We start from the raw sequence: 19555 nt of genomic DNA, 5'->3' as shown, positions 1-19555 counted from the left end.
TTGTTACAAATTGAACATAATTAAAGCATAGTGATTAATCACAAAAACAATATGTAATTATATCTGTGTTTTCCGATGGTCTTAGGCGACCCCTGTGAAAGGGTCGTTTGACCCCCAAAGGGGTCACGACCCACAGGTTGGCGACCCACAGGTTGAGAACCGCTGTTTTAGAGGAAAATAAAGAAGATTGAGATGTATTATCATTCACTCATTGTGCTGCCGTCATGCTCGCAGGCGGCAGGGTCCAAGGTGGGGCCTCTGTGGTGCCCAGTGAGAGGGGCCCAGGCACCCACTGTGCCCGCTCACAGCTCCTTTACAGCCCAGGGGCTGTTCACAACCTCCTTCAGTGTGTGTGGGTGATCATTTGTACCTGTTAAAAAGGGCAGGGAAGTTAGCCGATAACTAATTTTAGAAAGAATGGATTCCATAGGGGAGAATCTGAGATGAAAGTACTGAATAGGAAGGATAGAGAGGCCGGAAAGCAGAGCTGAGCAAGGAGGGGAGTTTAATCAGGAGCTGAAGAAGGAAAGAGGTCAGTACCAGGGAAGGAAGGTGCAAGAAAGGGCCCAGCAGGGGATCAGGACACAGTTTAGATTTCAGAGAAAGGACTAGAACAATGGGGGCAGGCAGAAGGCCCTTAAAGGTGTAACTCAATGGCAGGTCCTCTCTGGTCAACTCCTCTTTCTGTTTCATTTATCGTGTTGCCCCGGCTTTTGTTTCCACTGTGACTGAGACATGACCAAAGAGGATATGAGTGACAGGAAGTTGTTTTAGTACAAAAACAACTGAAGTCTCATTCTGGAATATAATGGAGGGGCCTTTTGCATGTGGTAGGGATGATGTGAACTTAGGTTTTCAGAATATTTTGTGTATTCTTGGCCCTTACGTTGTTTAGATAATTAGTACTGAACATTATTATTGTTTTACTAGGCGACATGCTGCATTTACCTCAATACCTGTTCTTTTCTTCCTGTTGTCTAATATGGCACCAAACATGTTTGTTGTAAATATAACGGCATTTATAGTATCAGTACTTACTCTTTTAAAGATTTGTATTGATTATATAAACATAAAGTTAGCTAACCCTTCGAAGTCTAGGGTTAATATGCTGAGATTAGTAAACCTGCTTACTATTTATTTAATAATTTCTTTCTCTGGTTATATTTATCTTAGGTGACATAGGGACATATATCCCGCCTTGTGTAAAGACAGAATGAAGAAAATCCTCATGTTTCCTCCTTATATTTTTCTCCTCCACAGCTTTCCTATTTTTGTTCTTTTTTTCCCCCCTCAGAGAACAGCAATTCATCTTAATTCGATCTCCCCATATGGTTCTGAAAGAGAAGTATTGTTTCATGTTAACCCAAAATTGTTCATATCCAAATACCGTATAGCTTCTTTTTAGCCAATGAACTTATCTTTCTGGATAAATCTTCCACAGTTGAGCACAGAATAAAGTATAGTGTCTCAGACTCTATAGTCTCATCGATGTTAAGTAAGGGTCAGGTGGCCAAGCAGCAGTCCATGTCAGAATCCAAACAGTTTCACAGACACCTTGGCTAAGGTCAGTGACAGATGCTGCCTTCTCTGCCTCCTAATCCAGAAAACGGTGTGATTGTATTATGATACAAAGGACTTGGCGAGGGTTGTGCTTGTGATGTCAGCTGGCATTTGTTTCTTGGGCCTCCTTGTTCTAAAATGCTCCCCTACAGCTTTGTGACGGAGGGCCAGGTGATGGTCCCAGGGAGTTGGCTATCTTGGAAGTAGTGGAAACAAATCATGGCAGCTCTTTAAATTAAAAGTATATATTCTGGTCTCCAGGGATTTTGCTAAATTTTCCTATTCCAATCCATTTTGGTTAAATGAGCCAACAGTCAACACAGTATAATTCTGATAACTAATTCTCAAAATGAAACGCTGTTGGCCATAGTCTTTGATCTCCGATTGTTTTGTCTGCTCAGAGGTAAACTGAGGACATAAAGGAGGCCTACAGCAGTCCTTGAAACTCTGAAATGTTTGGTCCATAATTATGTTTGGTCCATAATTATTCCTTAGGACAAGGGCGGGTGGGGGGACATTGTCAGGGTGTTATTAGTGATTAAACTTAGGGTATACAGAAGTGGGAGGAATAGAAGAATCATTCTCTTCTTTGACTTCTGAGCAAGTGTCAGTTTTTACAGAGAACAGCTCTGTCATTGTCCATTTTCTTCATTTTCCTCTCCTTTTCCTCTAGACTGAGCCCAGAATATTAGATGGGCTTTGGGTAGGATGGCAGCGACAGGGTTTGGGGAAGTGCCAGCCCAGTTCTTCCTACCTCCACCGTAGGAGCTAACCACAGCTTATTTTAAGAGCGGAGCTGGTTTCTGTCCCTTTGAGAAGTGCAGGGTGGCATAGTCTGTGGGATAAGTTGTTGTTGTTGTTGTTTATAGCTATATTTTGTAGGCCTTTATATTGTAAGAGTACATAACAAGGATTTATTGTGTCTTTACCAAAAAGTTAAGTAAAAATAACTGTGCTTGCCATCAAAAATAAAAATATCCAAAGTTATATAAAGAAAAGGTAACTTTTTCCCTCGTCCTCCATTGCCACATTCCTGAGAACACCGATGTTATTAACCTGTCGTAATTCCTCTTTCACCAAACCAATTGCTCATAGAAACATACACATAAACATAGTGTTTTTAATTTTTTTTTATTGTTGACAGTATTACAGATGTCTCACATTTTTCTCCCTTTTTCCCCCCGGGTAGTGTTTTTAATTATTTTTAAAAATATGCTCGTGATCTATATGTTACTCTGCAGCTTGTTCTATCACTTAGAAACATTTCATAGCTACCCCTGAATCTAGTTTACTTATTTTCATAGCTGCGTGCTATTCCAGATATGGATATTGCTCACTTTATTTCACCATCTCCCTATTTACGAACATTTAGGTTACTTTCAGTTCTTAGCCTCTACAAACAGTACACAATAAACATTATAATATATTTATGAGCTTAAATACATGCACTCTTATTTCAGTAGGAGAAATTCCCCAAAGTGGGATTTCTGGGTCAGAGGTTATTGTATCTTTAATACTTTAAATATTGACAGGTTACTTTCCCAGTAGGTTGAAATAAGTCACATTCCCACTTTTCTGCATCCTCACCAGAGAAAGTGAAAAATGATGTTTCACTGCTTTGATTTGTATTTCACTGCTTGGTAGCGATGTTATTCATATTTTCATATATTTACTTCTTTACATTATTTTCTGACGGGCCTGTTCATATTCTTGATCTGTTTTTTTTCTTGTCTATTAAGAGTCTGAGCTCTGAAGCCAGTCAGCCTCAGAATCCAGGCTTCCATTTGATGTTGTGAGTTCCAAGGCAAAGCATTTACCATAGAAGCCTCAATGTCTTCTCTTTTAAACAAGGACAGTAATAGTGCTTGCCTCCTAAGTTTGTACAAAATTTAAACGTGCACTTAGAATGATACCCAGTATAGAGATGTTTGCTATTATCAATAAATGTGCATTTTATCATTATGATGCTTCCAGATACTTATTATTCCCTGGCTCAGGGGCAAAGCCCTGCTGCTCCCAAGCCTCATTTTCTTACGGTCTAGGCTTTACTTGGTAATTTCTTCAAACACTATTTATCGGGCATCTCTTCTGTTTAATGCATCCTGGGCTTTGGGAGGGATGGGAGGCACTTTAAGAAGCCGAGTTTGCTTTCATCTGTCTCATAGCAGAGCTGTCAGTGTATGTAAGGTGGATTATAAACTCTTAGGTTATTTTTACCTCTAAAGTGGTCCCTTCTTTCAGTGGTTTCTCCAGTGGAGACTATATCTCTTGGATATTAGTGGCAACATCAGGATGCTTTGAGTCTATTTTGGGCAGGTTGTTGATTTTCTTCTTTTATATGTCTGCATCCTGTTTTCTTCTTTCTGTTCCCCTCCCATGCTGAGGTGTGACGATGTGACTTGTGGTTTTTGCAGAAAGGAGCACGTGAGAGAGGACATCCTATTCTGACTCTGTAAGTGTATAGATTTAACCATTGAGATTCAGAGTAACAAAAAGAACAGAATATAGATTAGAGGCACCAGGTGTGAGAAATAATGTGGCTGGAGATGACGTAGGTCTTGTGATTATGTTAGAGTTTTCTTCTTTCTGTTCCCACTTCTGCAGCCCCCATCTCTGCCACCATAGGTCTCAATGGCCTCTTCTCCAAGTCTGTGATTCCAGCCTTCATCCCTGCCTTGTACTCAAGTTTCATCTCTAGCTGTCTGCTGGGTGTTTCCAGTTGGAAATCCCAGATACATCTTCGAACTCTAATTCATCTCCTTCTCCACAGACTTGCTCTTCCTCTTGAATTATCCATCTTAGTTACTGGCTTCTCAGGCTGGGATCCTGGAGTTGGTTATGGGCCTTGCTGTGCAACTGAGGGGCGGCTGTGATGCTTGGGAAAGATCGTGTGGCTTCCTGGTCTTTCCGTTTTTAATCCATTTCCTCAGCCCTCCCCGAGTGATGCTTCTGAAACGCAGAACTGGTTATTTTATTCCTTTGCTTAAAATACTGTGGGCTTTATTTGGATTTTGAATGGAATCTCCAGTCTTTAACATACAAATCCCCAACTCAGTTTTCTTTACTTTTTCCATTGTACCCAAGCATTCCGTCATAACGAGTGGGTTGGTAACAGCGCAGGTATGACTTGCACCTTTGTACTTGCAGTACCTCCTCCTAGAATGCTCCTCTGTCTTTTCCTACCCAGATGTTCTGGTCCTTCAGGATGGGTCTTCCTCCGGGAGCTTTTTCCTGACTGCCTCCTCCCAGTCCAGGCTAGATTTCACTGTCCCTATGCTTTCTTTTGCCGTTTTTATTGCCTATTTATATCCTGTCTTCCCAGCTAGTGTTCCTTAGGGGCAGGGACTTCGTTTCATTCATATTTGTGTCCCTAGTCCCTGATACACAATAGGTGCTCAATAAATATTTATTTAATGAATCAACAATGCCCCCTTCCTGCCACCAACACCTGTGGCTGTCCTTCAGTATCTGCCATAGTGTTCTCTATCCTGCCATTCAAAACACATTCCTTTCTCTCGTTGCTTGTACCCTCGGTCTTAAGTGGACCCTAAATTTTTCTGCCACCTGGGCTCATTTTCACAGACAGTATCTATCTATCCATGTTGTGCATCCTCTTCATTCAGCCTGAAATGTTTGCTGTTCTCCTTTTTGCTATCTAAATTCCAGCGCTATGTTCAAAGCCCGGCCCCTATTCAATTACATTATGAAGCCTTTCTTGATAGGAGTGCTTAATTATTCTCTTTTGCTTTCTTTGTATTGTTTTTGGCTCTCCATTTGATTGTCTCTGTATCTATTATTGTTCAAGAGTTTGTAATGGTCTCTATTATCCATGAATGTGTGAGATCATGTGGTATTTTTCCTTCATTGACTGGCTTATTTCACTTAGCATAATGCTTTCCAGTTCCATCCATGCTGTTGCAAATGGTAAGAGTTCCTTCTTTTTTACAGCAGCATAGTATTCCATCGTGTAGATGTACCACAGTTTTCTAATCCATTCATCTACTGATGGGCACTTAGGCTGTTTCCAGATCTTAGCTATGGTGAATTGTGCTGCTATGAACATATGGGTGCACATATCAAAAAAGGGCTATTTTTAAATGTAATTTATATTTTCTGTTTATCTTGTTACCAGAGTACCCGAGAAGCAGAAATCAAACTGAAAAGTGAAAGCAGAGTTAAACTCTTTTACTTGGACCCGGATGCCCAGGTAGGAACTATTTTAATGTTTAAAACCAAGTTCGAAAATAAAACCTTTGACAGATTCTTTGTTTATTTATTTGTTTATTTTGGATTGACAAGCAATATAACAACAATATAGAAAATTCAAGGGGAAAAGGAAAAATAAAAACAGGCTGTAATCTCATTGTGTAGCCCAACCATTGTGAATATTTGATATTCAATTGATTGTTGAAAATTGAGAGTTATCCAAAGACATTCTCAGGTCCACAAAGAACATGTAATTCACCCCACAAAATAATAGTCAGAAAAGAACAGGTATCACTGCAGATGCCCAGCAGACAGTGATATTTCCTGACTTGCTCAAGCTCAACCCCAAGTTGTAGTGCATGTGATCCACATCGGTGTCCCAGCAAAATCCAAGGCACAGCGCGGCGAGGACCACAGGGCTGCCCACAATAGGGGGGCTCTGAGGGGACAATGGTTCTGCAGTATTTCCTTCTATATTTTCCCCTCTTCATTGATAGTCTTTTTATAGAACTTCTTTCCCCCCACTTAACTTTAATAATAAATGTTTTTCTGTGTTTCTTCACAGGCTTCATAACCATATATATTTTGACAATATTTTACTTGTTGTGATAAAGTATACATAACATGAAATTTACCATTTTGACCCTTTTTAAATGTGCAATTTAGGGTTAAGAACATTACAGTGCTGTGCAACTGTCACCACTATCCATTTCCAGAACTTTTTCATCATCCCAAACAGAAACTTTTTATCAGTTAAACAATAACTTCCCCATGCCTCCTTCCCCTCACCCCTAGTAACCTCTATTTTACCTTCTGTCTTTGTGAATTTGCCTATTTTAGGAACCTCATTTATGTGAAACCACACAATATTTATCCGTCTGTGTCTGGCTTATTCCACGTAGCTTAATGTTTTATGATCCATCCATGTTGTAGATTGTGTCAGAATTTTATTTCTTTTTATGGCTGAATGCTATTCCATTGTATGTATATATGACATTTTGTTTATCCATTCATCTGTTGATGGACATTGAGTTGCTCATAACCATAATTTTTAAACTCTGCATGATAATCCATCAAGTAGATATACCATCATTTTTGACCATTTTTATAAACTGTATAAACTTATAAAGTAGTAACACTATTGTGAGTAATAGTGTATATGGCTTTTCCATATGGCAGTTTCTTTAGGGTACAATTATTATGGGATTTTTTTAATGCAAGCACAATGTATTTACATGTTTGCTTTTTTTTTTTTTTAAAGAAGCTTGATTTACCATCAGCTGAACCAGAAGTGAAGCCATTTGAAGAGAAGTTTGGAAAAAGAATTCTTGTCAAGTGCAATGATCTGTCTTTCAATTTGCAATGCTGTGTTGCCGAAAATGAAGAAGGACCCACTACAAATGTAATTTTTAAAAAAGATTTCCTAAAAAAAAAAGCACCCCAGAGGTTTCAGTTGTTCCCATTGCAGTGCAGACATGAAATTCTAGTTCTTGGTATCAAGGAGGTACAATGTTTAGGTCAGGATGTGGGGGCTTGTTTATCCTGTGGGGACAGGATGTTTGTCACAAAGGATGGGGATCGAGGCTGTTTCTCTTTAGCGGGAATTTATAGCCACAATCATAAATAAGTCCAGTAATTTCTTCTTTGAGCCCGAGTGATGGTCTGGGTTGTTTTGTTTTGTTCAGGTAGAGCCTTTCTTTGTTACTCTATCCCTGTTTGACATAAAGTGCAACCGGAAGATTTCTGCCGATTTCCACGTGGACCTGAACCATTTCTCAGTGAGGCAGATGCTGGCCACCCCGTCCTCGGCTCTGATGAATGGCAGCGGGCAGAGCTCGCCGACCCTTCCGGACATCCTCCATGAAGCCGCCATGCAGTATCCGAAGCAGGTGACCTGAGCCCAGCAGTCATGATACCAAGCCGTAGCTTGCACATGCTATGTAAACACATAGAGACTTTGTAAAAGCAAGCTGAGAGAAGTGGCTTTGGATTTCTCATTTCTTTTTTCTAAACTGTCTGCTTGCCTCCCCCACCAAAAGCCTATTTGAACAGTTGATGAACTATTGATCAGTTAACCAGTTTGGCACTGGGTGCTTCTTAATAGCTAAATGGTTTCACCCTTCTTTGAACCTTTAATATTCATGGGATTTGTTTAATGTGGCTGTGAATTCTATTTACTGAAGAAAATGTTTTGTCCCCTAGGGAATATTTTCAGTCACCTGTCCTCATCCAGATATATTTCTCGTGGCCAGAATCGAAAAGGTCCTCCAGGGGAGTATCACGCATGGCGCGGAGCCATACATGAAAAGTTCAGACTCTTCTAAGGTAGGGATGACTTGCGTGCTTTGTGAAGATAAATAGCAATTGGAAAAGAAGGCTTTCCATTGAAGTAGAGATGCTTAAAGAAGTCAAAGTTAAACGATATTTATATTTCAAAAGATGTAGACTGCTGTACATAGATTTACTCTTATATTTAACTTTATGTGTTCAATTTTCAATGAAAAGTAGTCCTATGTGGAAATAAAATGCTTCATTTGGCTGGACTATCCTAACACCATGAAACAATTTGCAGAGGAATTACCAGCTTAATAGTAAGATTTCTGTCCTTATAAAGTTCACATATTATATTCAAACTAGAGGCCCGGTACACGAATTTGTGCATGGGTGGGGTCCCTTGGCCTGGCTGGTGATTGGGGCCAATGGCGGGGGGGGGGGGGGTGGCCTGCTGCGGGGAGGGACTACGGGAGGTTGGCCCCAGCAGCAAGCTAACCAACGGCCGATTCCACGAGGAATCAGGCTCCCTCTTCCCTTCTGTCTGGGTCTGGGGTGCGGGTGAACCAGATTCGGGGCTGTCAGGGCCACAGCAGCAAGGGCTGAGTCAGTGTGTGTCATAGCTACCGGCCAGTCATCCGGTCGTTCGATAGTAACAGTCGCTTAGGCTTTTATATATATAGATAGTTTATTTCACTTGTGGTGTCTCTCTCAGGTTCTGGAATTATATTTGGGTCTATTTATACTTAAAAATGAGACAAGACTGGGAGACAGTCTGGCTCAGGTGGTATGGCCAGTAGGATTGGTGATTCAGGTCTATTTGTGTTTTGTCAGGGGTTGTGGTGGCAGAGGTAGTACGACCTTAGGTCGAAGAAGGAAGGGAAACAAGAAGATATATGTTTGGTGTTTGTGCAAAGTAATGTTTATTACCTGGGGAATGTGTAGATGTAGACATACCATAGACTTATTGATTATTAGAAGGCATCTAGTTCAAGACCTCCTTTCATATTCAGAAAACTAAAGTTTTGAAAGGGCTAGTCACCTCCTTAGTGTCCCACAGCTAGAGTGGCCAAAGGACACTTGACTGTCACTTGCTTGCACTCTGAGCTACCTGGTTAGAGTAAGCTGTTGAGTGCTGTCCTGCCAGTTTTATAGTATTTTTATTTTAAAAATGTTTTATACACGGTCATTTGAAGATTGCCCTAATATACTGACCAAGGACTGGTCAGCAGGAGGAGGGGACACCCAGAGGCTCCAACAGGTTTGCTGAGCTGACTCAGTTTCCTCTCTCCTTCTCTGTGGCCACCCATACATCACAAGTGTGTCCACCAGGACACAGGATGGCCCTCAAAGAACAGGTTCTAGGTGTCAGACCATAAGTGCTGAGCACCTAACTAGCCTGGGCACTTTGGACAAATCATATCACCTCTCTGATCCCCAAATATTTAATCCTGTAGTTAAAGGATAATGTTTCTCCCTGCTCATACCTTTCTCTCAGGGACAGTGCTAGGATCAAACAGACAATGTAAAAGACAGTGCTAATATGGACTCTACAAACCACTGGCCCATGTAGGACCTCGTTATCATTTATTACAGCCCCAGACAAGTAAAAGCCCATTTACCAGGTGCATTGCTTCAGACGGCATGTGTTTCTGGCTGATAAAAGCTGAGTAAAGTTTGGTCTCTAGAGAGAAGCTGTTTTATTTTTTAAATCAAATCTGTAAAAATGAGGATGAGAGCGCTTTTAGCTCTTTGATGCTTTGATTGATAATCAGTGAAGGCCCAAGATAAGATCTACTCCCCTGACTGTGCATGCAACACATTTCCAAGGCCCATACGCACCATTGCTACTTCTGTCTGCCACATGCACAGTTTGAAATGTGGCTGCTCATGTTGGTGCAAAAACCATATCATTGTGGGCTGGACGTTACACTCCACATGTCCCAATGTCCATTGAGCATCTGCTGATGTCTGCTGTTTCTTCATCACTTACGATGAAAAGCTCCACCATGTGCACATTGTTCCATTTAGTCACACCTCTGAGGTAGCAAATTAAAGCAGAGATTAACATTCAACTATGTTACATCCGAATGGAAGGTTTGGCAGAAAGATGACAGAGGGATGATTTTTTTTCTGTATATAAAAATTGTCTCTTTGTGTTTTCCAATATGGTGTAGAACATCTTTTGGAGTAAATTTTTGTTTTGGAGAAAATTTTTATGAGAAGTCTCTGTAGGCCCATCACGAACAGATTTGGAAGAAAGGAAGGAAGGAAGGTAGGAATAAAGAAAAGGAATAAAGAAACAAACCCAAAGGGAAAATATGAATTTTTCACTCTGACTTTCACTACATTATGATCCATTTGCACTTTTGGGAAGTCTGAGCGCTCAGTCCTCATTCACTGCAGGGAAGAGTGAAACTTACTTGAAGCCTTGTGTTTTAGCTTTAAGTTTTATGCAGATGTTGCATTTTACTCCACAATATAGTCATTATTATTAAACCGAAAAATAATAGTTTCTCCCCAAATTGCCACCCCAGGAAAGTAGGCCATTTTACCCTGCGACTGTGTCCCCCTGCGTCCCCACATGAATACACCCCACTTGAAGAAGAAAGGGAGGGCCGAATTGAGCTTCTGGCATCTGTTTGAATCAAGATGTGTTTTCCAGTTCACTCATGAAGGCAGCAATTCCCACAGCATGATTATGACAGAATCATAATGTTTTGTAATAAAAGGTATAAACTAAGCTCTTCATTTTTAAGGTATGGAAAGTGGAACCTAGAGAGGTGTAATGGCCTATAGATTCAAACAGCTGGTTTCAATTTGACTTAAAGACAGACAGCTCTATTATTCTACTTCTGAGCCTTCTAGATGAGCACTTCTCAAGCCCAGTCCCAGTGCACACGGGCCACCAGAGGTCTGGTCAGATGCAGGTTCTGACCCAGGAGGCCTGGGGTGGGGCCTGGGGCTCTGCATCCCTCACAGCTTCCCCCTGAGGCTGATGCTGCAGTCTGCAGAGCACACACCGGTTCACAGGAACTAGATGATTTCTCCTAAACTTGGTCTGTCTTGGATGTACTTAACTAATGTAAAAAGCCCTTCAACACATCACTCTGAATGGATCAGACTTTGCATTGATAACAATGCCATATCCCAGTACAAGCAAATTTTGGAAAATAAAGTGTCATCTGCTGTAGCGATGGTGTATAGTTGATTAATAGACCTGCCATGTGTACATAATAAGCTAAAAGCAAATCTGCTTCACTCTGTACTATAGGGTTAATCAATTAACCCACAAAAAGCCAAAATTAGTTATTAGGAAGTGAAAATAGCAGAATTTATACTTAGAAAGCAAAAATATAGAAATTAAAACTTTGCCCTAACAACACCTATCATGTTTTAATAATGAATATTTATCCCCAAATTATGGGATTCTGCACAAGCTCTTTAGATGATAATTCTTCTGTCAGTGGGATTCGGCATCTCATGGCTTTATTCTGATGTCTTCAAGGTTGCTCAGAAGGTGCTGAAGAATGCCAAGCAGGCATGCCAAAGACTCGGACAGTACAGGATGCCATTTGCTTGGGCAGCAAGGTAAGGGGAACATCTTTTATATCTTTGATACAGGTGTAGATATATGGAGATAGATAGATAGATAGATGATAGATAGATAGATAGATAGATAGACAGACTGACCAAATTATAGATCGGCCAAAGCAGCAAGGTAAGGGGAACATCTTTTATATCTTTGATATAGGTGTAGATATATGGAGATAGATAGATAGATAGATAGATAGGCCGAATTATAGATCGACCAACCTATTCTCTTTATTGCCCAGAGATGAATAGGATTTAAATGTGTAAAGTTGAAAAGTATGTAAGCCCTGTATCTGAATAATCATTTATTAGAGTCACAGAAAGGAAAGATGCTGGTTGGAGGGTAGCTGTGTGGAATTGGCAGGATGAGCAGGAATGTGTGTTGCAGAGATGGTATTCCAGGTTCTAGCCACGTGTCTCCAGCTGGACATGGGCCACTGCCCGTGCGGTCTGCCGGTCCTCTTTATTTTTCGATCTCTGCTTCTTAAGAACTCGACTGTGTATGTTGTTTCCCAAGCACAGGCCATTTGCTGGAAATGTTTCCTATGTAAATTGAGTTAGTTTTGTTCATCCTCATAAATATCTTCCATGTTTTTAAGTAATGAGATTTCTGTTGGCTACAGCCAATGGAATAATAATTAGTCTTCACATAGAAACCAGAGTTAAGTCGTGGGTTTATTTTGGTCTTTTGGAAATTCAGTTTGGAAGTGTTGTTTTGCTATTTCAGGACGTTGTTTAGGGATACATCTGGAAACCTTGACAAGAATGCCAGATTCTCTGCTCTCTACAAGCAAGACAGCAATAAGCTCTCCAATGACGACATGCTGAAGTTCCTGGCGGACTTTCGGAAGTGAGTCTCCAGGCCTTGCTTATTTCCACTTCTGAGAACTGAAGTTGTTTGGTGGGGAGGGAGGAAGCAGGAGCAGTCTTTTAAATTGCTCCACTCAAACATCCCAGGGCATGTTGGGTGAGCATGGAACTTTACCTCAAGTCCTTGGGAAGGAAGAGAGGGTTTAAAATTGGAAGAGTAACCTAGTTGATTTGAATTCTGTAAAGGATGTTATTGGTGGTTCTGTTAAGGGTGGGTTGAGGGTAGAGATGAACCTGGGGAAGAAGGAGGCAGTTGAGGAACCTTTGTAAGAAGTGGGAGGGCCTTCAGCAAAGCCACTACAAGTGGAAACAGGAAGAATGAAACTAATTCAAGTTATGTCAGAGAGGCCCACTTAATGGGTCTTGGTTTCCTGATTGGACATTAGGGTGGAAAGAGGAAAAAGAAAATGGTTGGTAGTCTCAGATAAATAAATCCAGGTTTCTGACTTACACAGTGGAGTGCTCCTGGTACTATTAACTGAATGGGTGATTTGGGTAGTGGGGGAGGGAGGATAACTTATATAGTACTTATTGTTTATAGTTCTAAAGGCTTTATATCTATTAATGAGTGCATTAGTTTCCTATGGCTGCCATAACAAAGTACCACAAACTGGGTGACTTAAAACAGTGGAAGTTAGTTCTCACAATTCTGCAGCTGGAGTCCAAAATTAAGGTGTTGGCAGGGCCCACTCCCTCTGAGTTCTCCAGGGGAGGGTCCTTCCTCGCTTCTTCCAGCCTCTTGTAGCCCCAGGCATTCCTTGGCTTGTGGCAGCATAACTCTAAACTGCCTCTGTCTTCACATGCCTGTCTTCCTGTGTGTCTGATTAATGTCCTTCCTCTTACAAGAACACGTCATATTGGCTCACCCTAGTGACCTCATCTTCACTTGATTACATCTGCAAATACCCCATTTCCAAATAAGGTCACATTCACAGATACTAGGGTTAAGATTTAAACATATCTTTTTGGGAATACAACTCAGCCCATAACAATGTGATAAAGAGAGGTTGGGCTATGGTGGAAGTTTATCTGGCTGAGAATCTGAGGAGTTCATTTCTGAACTTATAAAAACTGATTTCCTTTGCTGGGCATCTTTTGGCCATAAGTTTTTTTGACGGGAGGCAGGATGTGTGAAAAATTATTGATTTGCCTTCCTGACAAAGGAATCTTAAAAGCAGGACTTAGGAACTTTTAAAAAATGGGGACAAAACCAAATGCTACATCTGTCGACCAGTGAGCTTTGATGTTTCTTGGCAGTATCTAAACGACATTATTAAACAGGTGGCTTATGAAGAACCACGAAACTGCTCTGTTTTCTAGGAATAGGTCATGTCATGTCAAACTAGTCATTCTAATCACATTTCTGCTTCTCTCTTTAATTGGGCTGCTAAGCTGGTCAACAGGAATGCAAAGCCTTTGACAAGTGTATATCCCAAGATGTCCCATTAGCAAGTCAGAGAAGTGTAGTACACTTGAGTAGACAGATGTTCAACTGCTGGAGTAACCAGATGCCAAGAAGGGTGATGAATAGGCTAGTGTCAGTCTGGCGATGAGCATCGAGAGGGTTGAGAGGAACCTGTTCATGGCAATATTCTGTGCAGTATCTTCATCAGTGACTTTTATAAGAGAGTATAACATGCTGGTGAAATGTCTTCGCAACACCAAGCCGTTAGGAATATCTAATACATTAGATGTTAATACCTGGATTTAGGAGGGTTTTGATAAACTAGAAATGCCTCAAAATATATAAAGAAATGAAATTTCATCAAGACAAAAATCAAATCCTGTTCTGAGTTCCAAAAACATAATTGTATAAATCCAGAATGGAGAGATGTGGCATGATAGTAAAGCATATGAACAAAGATTTAGGACTTTTAGGTGTTTGTAAATTTCATTTGAATCACTAGGTGTGGCTACCTAAAAGTAATAGCATCAATAGATGAGTGTATTGTTCAAAGCCAGATAGCTATGCCCCTGGCTGGGTTGTTCAGTTGGTTAGAGCGTCATCCTGATATGCCAAGTTTGCAGGTTCAATTCCCTGTCAGGGAACATACAAAAATAAACCAATGAGTGCACGAACCAGAGTTTCTCTCCCTCTCTTTCTCTACTTCTCTCTCTCTCTCTCTCTCTCTCTCTCAAAATCAATCAATAAAAGATAAAGTAAAAACAGACAGCTATCCTACCCTCACTGCTCAGGCCATTGGGCCTGATCTATGCAGTTCTGGGTGCAACAATATAAATGGGACCTTCTTCGAGGAGAGAAATGGCATTGGAGTAAGGTGCAGAAGGGCTGAGAATGGAAGACTTCCGAAGGCTGTTTCTAGATGGTTGAAAGGTGTTCCATAGGGAAGCATAACCAAGCCCCTTGATGAGTGGAAGTTTCAGAGAGGTGCCCTTCCCTTGCTATGCAGAAGAGCAGTCTGGGTGCTGAAAGTTTCCTGCCACTAGGAAGGGTGAAGCAGTGGCAGTGCTTGTCGGGCACATTGTAGAGGAGATTCCTGTAATGGATTGAGTCAGACCAAATACAGACACCATACATTTCATTGAGTACCTGCTTGGTACCCAGCGTTTTGCTAGACACTAGAGACTAACATGACTTCTGCTTCTGAATTTTCATGATTCTAAATGAGCGAAGAATGTATGGTGAGTTTGGAATGGTTCAGGAAAACTTTAACATTTTGCTGATGTTCTTAACTAGACTTTTGCTGTCCAACTCAGTACCCACTACCACATGTAGCTGTTTAGCACTTGAAAAATAGCAAGTCCAAACTGAAATGAGCTGTAATGGAAATACACATCTGATTTTGAATAATTCGAATGCGCTTTTTATAGTGATTATATATTTAAATATAATATTTTGGACATAATGGGTTAAATAAATATATTCTTAAAACTAATTTTACCTGTTACTTTTTTAAATGTGCCTACTAGAAAGTTTGAAACTACTTTTGTGGCTTGTATTATATTTCTCTGGGAAGTGCTCTCTATAATTTAGGTTTTGGAGCTCATCTAACTTATAAATGTTTGATTTTTCTCTTCTTTGTTTGTAGACCTGAGAAGATGGCTAAGCTCCCAGTGATACTGGGCAATCTAGACATTACAATCGATAATGTTTCCTCAGACTTTCCCAGTAAGTGTAAGTTCTGTGTAATAAACAGACAAAATTTTATTTGTTTTTTTTTTTACTTCAATTTGCTTGTTTTTAATTTTTCAGATTATGTCAATTCATCATACATTCCCACAAAGCAATTTGAAACCTGTACTAAAACTCCAATCATGTTTGAAGTAGAGGAATTTGTGCCCTGCCTAGCAAAATATACTCAGCCGTACACCACCTATAATAACCACCTTTATGTTTATCCCAAGTACTTGAAATATGACAGTCAGAAGTCTTTTGCCAAGGTGAGTATAAAGAATGAGGTTTCATTTTTGGAATTAAATTCTCTTGGGTTTTGGTTTCTCATGTACTTTTATAAATATTTATATATCCTGGCTTTTTGTCCCCTCCTCCCCTTTTTTTCTTTACATATGCTGCAGGCCAGAAATATTGCTATTTGCATTGAATTCAAAGATTCAGATGAAGAAGACTCTCAGCCTTTGAAGGTTTGTTTTTTATATATATTCCCATTTTCCCACTTTAATAATGCAGTTGCGTGATATGGCACAACTAAAGGAGTCTGGCACATTTTAATTGACACAAACACACAAATACATGACATCACAACATATAACCACACATGCTGAACCTTACGGAATATGGAATAATTGAGTTCTTATTCCTAATTCACTATTTCTTTTTTGTTATACATTTTAGGGGTGAAGGGTTCTTATGCATGTTCAATTCAGTAAACACATTGTGCACCTGCTATGAGCCAGGCATTGTATGGATGCTAAGAATTATATTAGTAACATTGATAATATAAATAGTATTGATAATAATAATAGATTGACATTTATTAAATGTTTATTATAGTATGGTGATAATAATAGTAGTATATTATTGATGCTTACTGGGTGCTCATTATATTCCAGGCTCTGCTCTTAGAGCCTTATAGGTACTAAACCCCTGTAATTCTCATAACAGTCTTTTGAGTTAGGTACTATGAATATCTGCATTTTTTAGATGAGGAGATTAATGCACAGAATTTAAATAAATTGCTTAGGGTCATACATTAGGGGAACTGATGTTCAAACCCAGGCAGTCTGGCCCCAGAGGCCAAATTCCTTACTGAAACTTTATGAAAATGACTTTGCAAGAGGGGAAGGAGACAAAGTTTCAGAGAACAATGTAGTATAGTTTCACCCTCAAGAAATTTTGTAATTTAGTGGGAAAAGACAGATATGAAAAAAAAAGCTCCTGGCATACAGAAGGTATTAAGAGGGTTTATTTTACAAAACTGAGTAATTAGAACAGAAAAATGCTGAAGGGACACAGAGGAAGGAGTTCCTCATTTCTGGAAGGATGCATGAGAGTTTGCTTGGGGCATATAGAAGGGAAGATCCCTGGGAGAGAATGGCATAAGCAGAGGCATGGCAGTGGGAAAGGGAGCCGTGAGCAAGGTCTGGTTCAGAGAGCTCAGTGGGTGGGAGGGGAGCTGGAGGGTGAGTTGGGCCCAGGACTAAAGGGCTTGTGGGTCTGGAGTCTTCACAGGGAGAAGAAATCCATCAGAGATGGCTAAGCTTTGCTGTGGGAGTGCTCTTTGCAACACATCTGAGTTTAATTTCTTACTCTATTCATTGAATGCTGGTGTTTCCCTTGCTAACTCTGATTTCAGTGCATTTACGGCAGGCCTGGTGGGCCCGTGTTCACAAGAAGCGCCTTTGCTGCAGTTTTACACCATCATCAAAACCCAGAATTTTATGATGAGGTAAGATTTTCAAGGGAAAATCCAGTTTAACCCATTTTAAGGAAAACTCAAGTTCTTTGCTTAGTAAAGCAAAATTCAAGGGGAGGTGCATACTATGCTGAAATGACAGTGATAGAACTAAATGTTGAATTATCTATTTTCCATAATTTTTTCTAATTATAAAAGTAATGTATTTATTGTAAAAAATTAAAACTTGGAAAATGCAGATAATGTAGAAAAGAAAAACTTAAAAATCCCTCCTCTACCACTACCACAATTAATAATTCTGATATAGTTTCTTTCAAATTCATACTTAAGTATAGTTACATCTGTTGGACCTTTCTTATTGTTGGGTTTCCTTATGTAAAATTATATGTAGGTCATTAAAACTACTATATGAATTCTACTGGTAAATGTTCTACCCTGGTTTTTCACCATGCCTGGCTGGTGTTAGGTTAATGTAGTGGTTTCTCTCATGTGTTTTCCAATTCCTTCTGGAATTTAAATATCGACTTTTCTAGTTTTGGTCAGTCATGTCTTAGTCTGTTTGTGCTGTTATAACGAAATACCACAGACTAACTGGCTTATAAACAGCAAATACTTATAGCTTACAGTTCCGGAGGCTGGGAGTCCGAGGTCAGAGTGCCAGCATGTCAGTGTCGCAGGTTCTCAGGTGTATTCTCGCATGGTGGGAAGGGCTCAGGAGCTCTGTGGGATCTCTTTTATATGAGAGCATTAATCCCATTTATGAGGGCTCCACACTCATGACATCATCACCTCCAAAAGCCCCTATTAATACCATCACCTTTGGGGGTTAGAACTTCAACATGTGAATTTGGGAAGGGGTTGGGGCTGGGGAGGGGAGGACACACAAACATTCAGCCCATAACAGTATAACATTGTATCAAGGATCCATTTCTTCCTTAGCACAATTTACAGTCTCAGATTTCTTTAACTACAAATGTTGCTATTAGTTTGGAGACCAAATGCACCCTTAGGCATTGGGTGACACGTTGTGTGGCTGCTGTCACCAAGAAATTTTGTTGTTCTGGAATATTAGAAAAGTTGTTGCTTTGTTTTCCTTGCAGATTAAAATAGAATTGCCCACCCAGCTACACGAAAAGCACCACTTGTTGTTCACATTTTTCCATGTCAGCTGTGATAATTCAAACAAAGGAAGCACAAAGAAGAAGGATGTTGTTGAAACACAAGGTTTGAAATTTCATTATCCCTTTGATTTTTGACAACTTAACATTAGGTTCTTAGATTTTATTTTGATATGAATTTGCATTCTTTTGCAAAGATGTTCGTGAAGGTAGCATGCTTGGTTTGTATATGTAAGTTTCTATAAAAGGTAATTTTAGAGTTCTAATCCCAAAGCAGTCAATGTTCTACAGAGATTGTATTCAGGGTCCCTTCAATTACTTAACCCTGATTGATATTAACAGTTCTTGAAGATCGGGTAATTTAGTAAGATTGGCTTTCTTTCATCAGTTTTCATATACTTACAGTGAATCTGTTTTGTTCTTTGTTTCAACAGTTGGCTATTCCTGGCTTCCTCTTCTGAAAGATGGAAGGGTGGTGACCAATGAGCAGCACGTTCCTGTCTCAGCCAATCTCCCATCTGGCTACCTTGGCTACCAGGAGCTTGGGATGGGCAGGGTATCGGAATTTAAGATTGATTTATCCCATTCCTTCACAAAACATTAAAGATCAGCTAAAGCAACAATGACACACAAAAAAAGCACATAGTATTTTTCCCAGTCTTGGCATTTTGGTTTTCGTTATTCATTTTCAAGTAAACTTAGGCCATTGGGAATCAGTGATATTAACAGTGTCACAGTGTAGAATTATAGTTTGGGCATCTACACTAATAAAAGAGAAACATGGTAATTGGCGTACGACCGCTACCCTTTTCATTGGCTAATCAGTGAGTATATGCAAATTAACTGTCAGCCAAGATGGCGGCCGGCAGCCAGGCACTGAAGCGAGCACGAGGCTTGCTTGCTGCAGACTCCAACGTTCCCCGCCTCACTTGCCAGCCTCTCAGCTGCAAGTCTAAGCAACTATATACTATGTTGCAAATAAGAAGCTAAACAAAACCCCAGAAAAGGGCTTCCATTCAGCCGGGCTCGGACCGCAACATTGTATCGATGTTTTCAGCAGCGAGGCCTCAGAGCTAAAGCTGGCCCAGAAAAAAAAAAAAA

At 40.1% G+C, this 19555-nt stretch overlaps 1 protein-coding gene across 5 annotated transcripts in view; it reads left to right on the top strand.

Moving 5' to 3' along the window:
* Positions 1–19555, top strand: part of DOCK9 (dedicator of cytokinesis 9) — a 208256-nt gene that overhangs the window by 102373 nt on the left and 86328 nt on the right. For all 5 annotated transcript variants that reach the window (XM_014531223.1, XM_014531224.1, XM_014531222.1 and 2 more), the window contains exons 10-21: positions 5693–5767; positions 7028–7168; positions 7452–7655; positions 7969–8091; positions 11546–11628; positions 12359–12481; positions 15552–15631; positions 15716–15903; positions 16039–16104; positions 17277–17369; positions 18437–18560; positions 18889–19010. In XM_014531223.1, the coding sequence (XP_014386709.1) occupies positions 5693–5767; positions 7028–7168; positions 7452–7655; positions 7969–8091; positions 11546–11628; positions 12359–12481; positions 15552–15631; positions 15716–15903; positions 16039–16104; positions 17277–17369; positions 18437–18560; positions 18889–19010 (1422 nt within the window). The remainder of the gene's footprint in view (positions 1–5692; positions 5768–7027; positions 7169–7451; positions 7656–7968; positions 8092–11545; positions 11629–12358; positions 12482–15551; positions 15632–15715; positions 15904–16038; positions 16105–17276; positions 17370–18436; positions 18561–18888; positions 19011–19555) is intronic.

Source organism: Myotis brandtii, unplaced genomic scaffold (assembly GCF_000412655.1).
Source record: "Myotis brandtii unplaced genomic scaffold, ASM41265v1 scaffold796, whole genome shotgun sequence".
NCBI lineage: Eukaryota > Metazoa > Chordata > Mammalia > Chiroptera > Vespertilionidae > Myotis > Myotis brandtii.
Note: the sequence above shows the minus strand (reverse complement) of the source record. Positions and strands in the feature narration are given on the sequence as shown.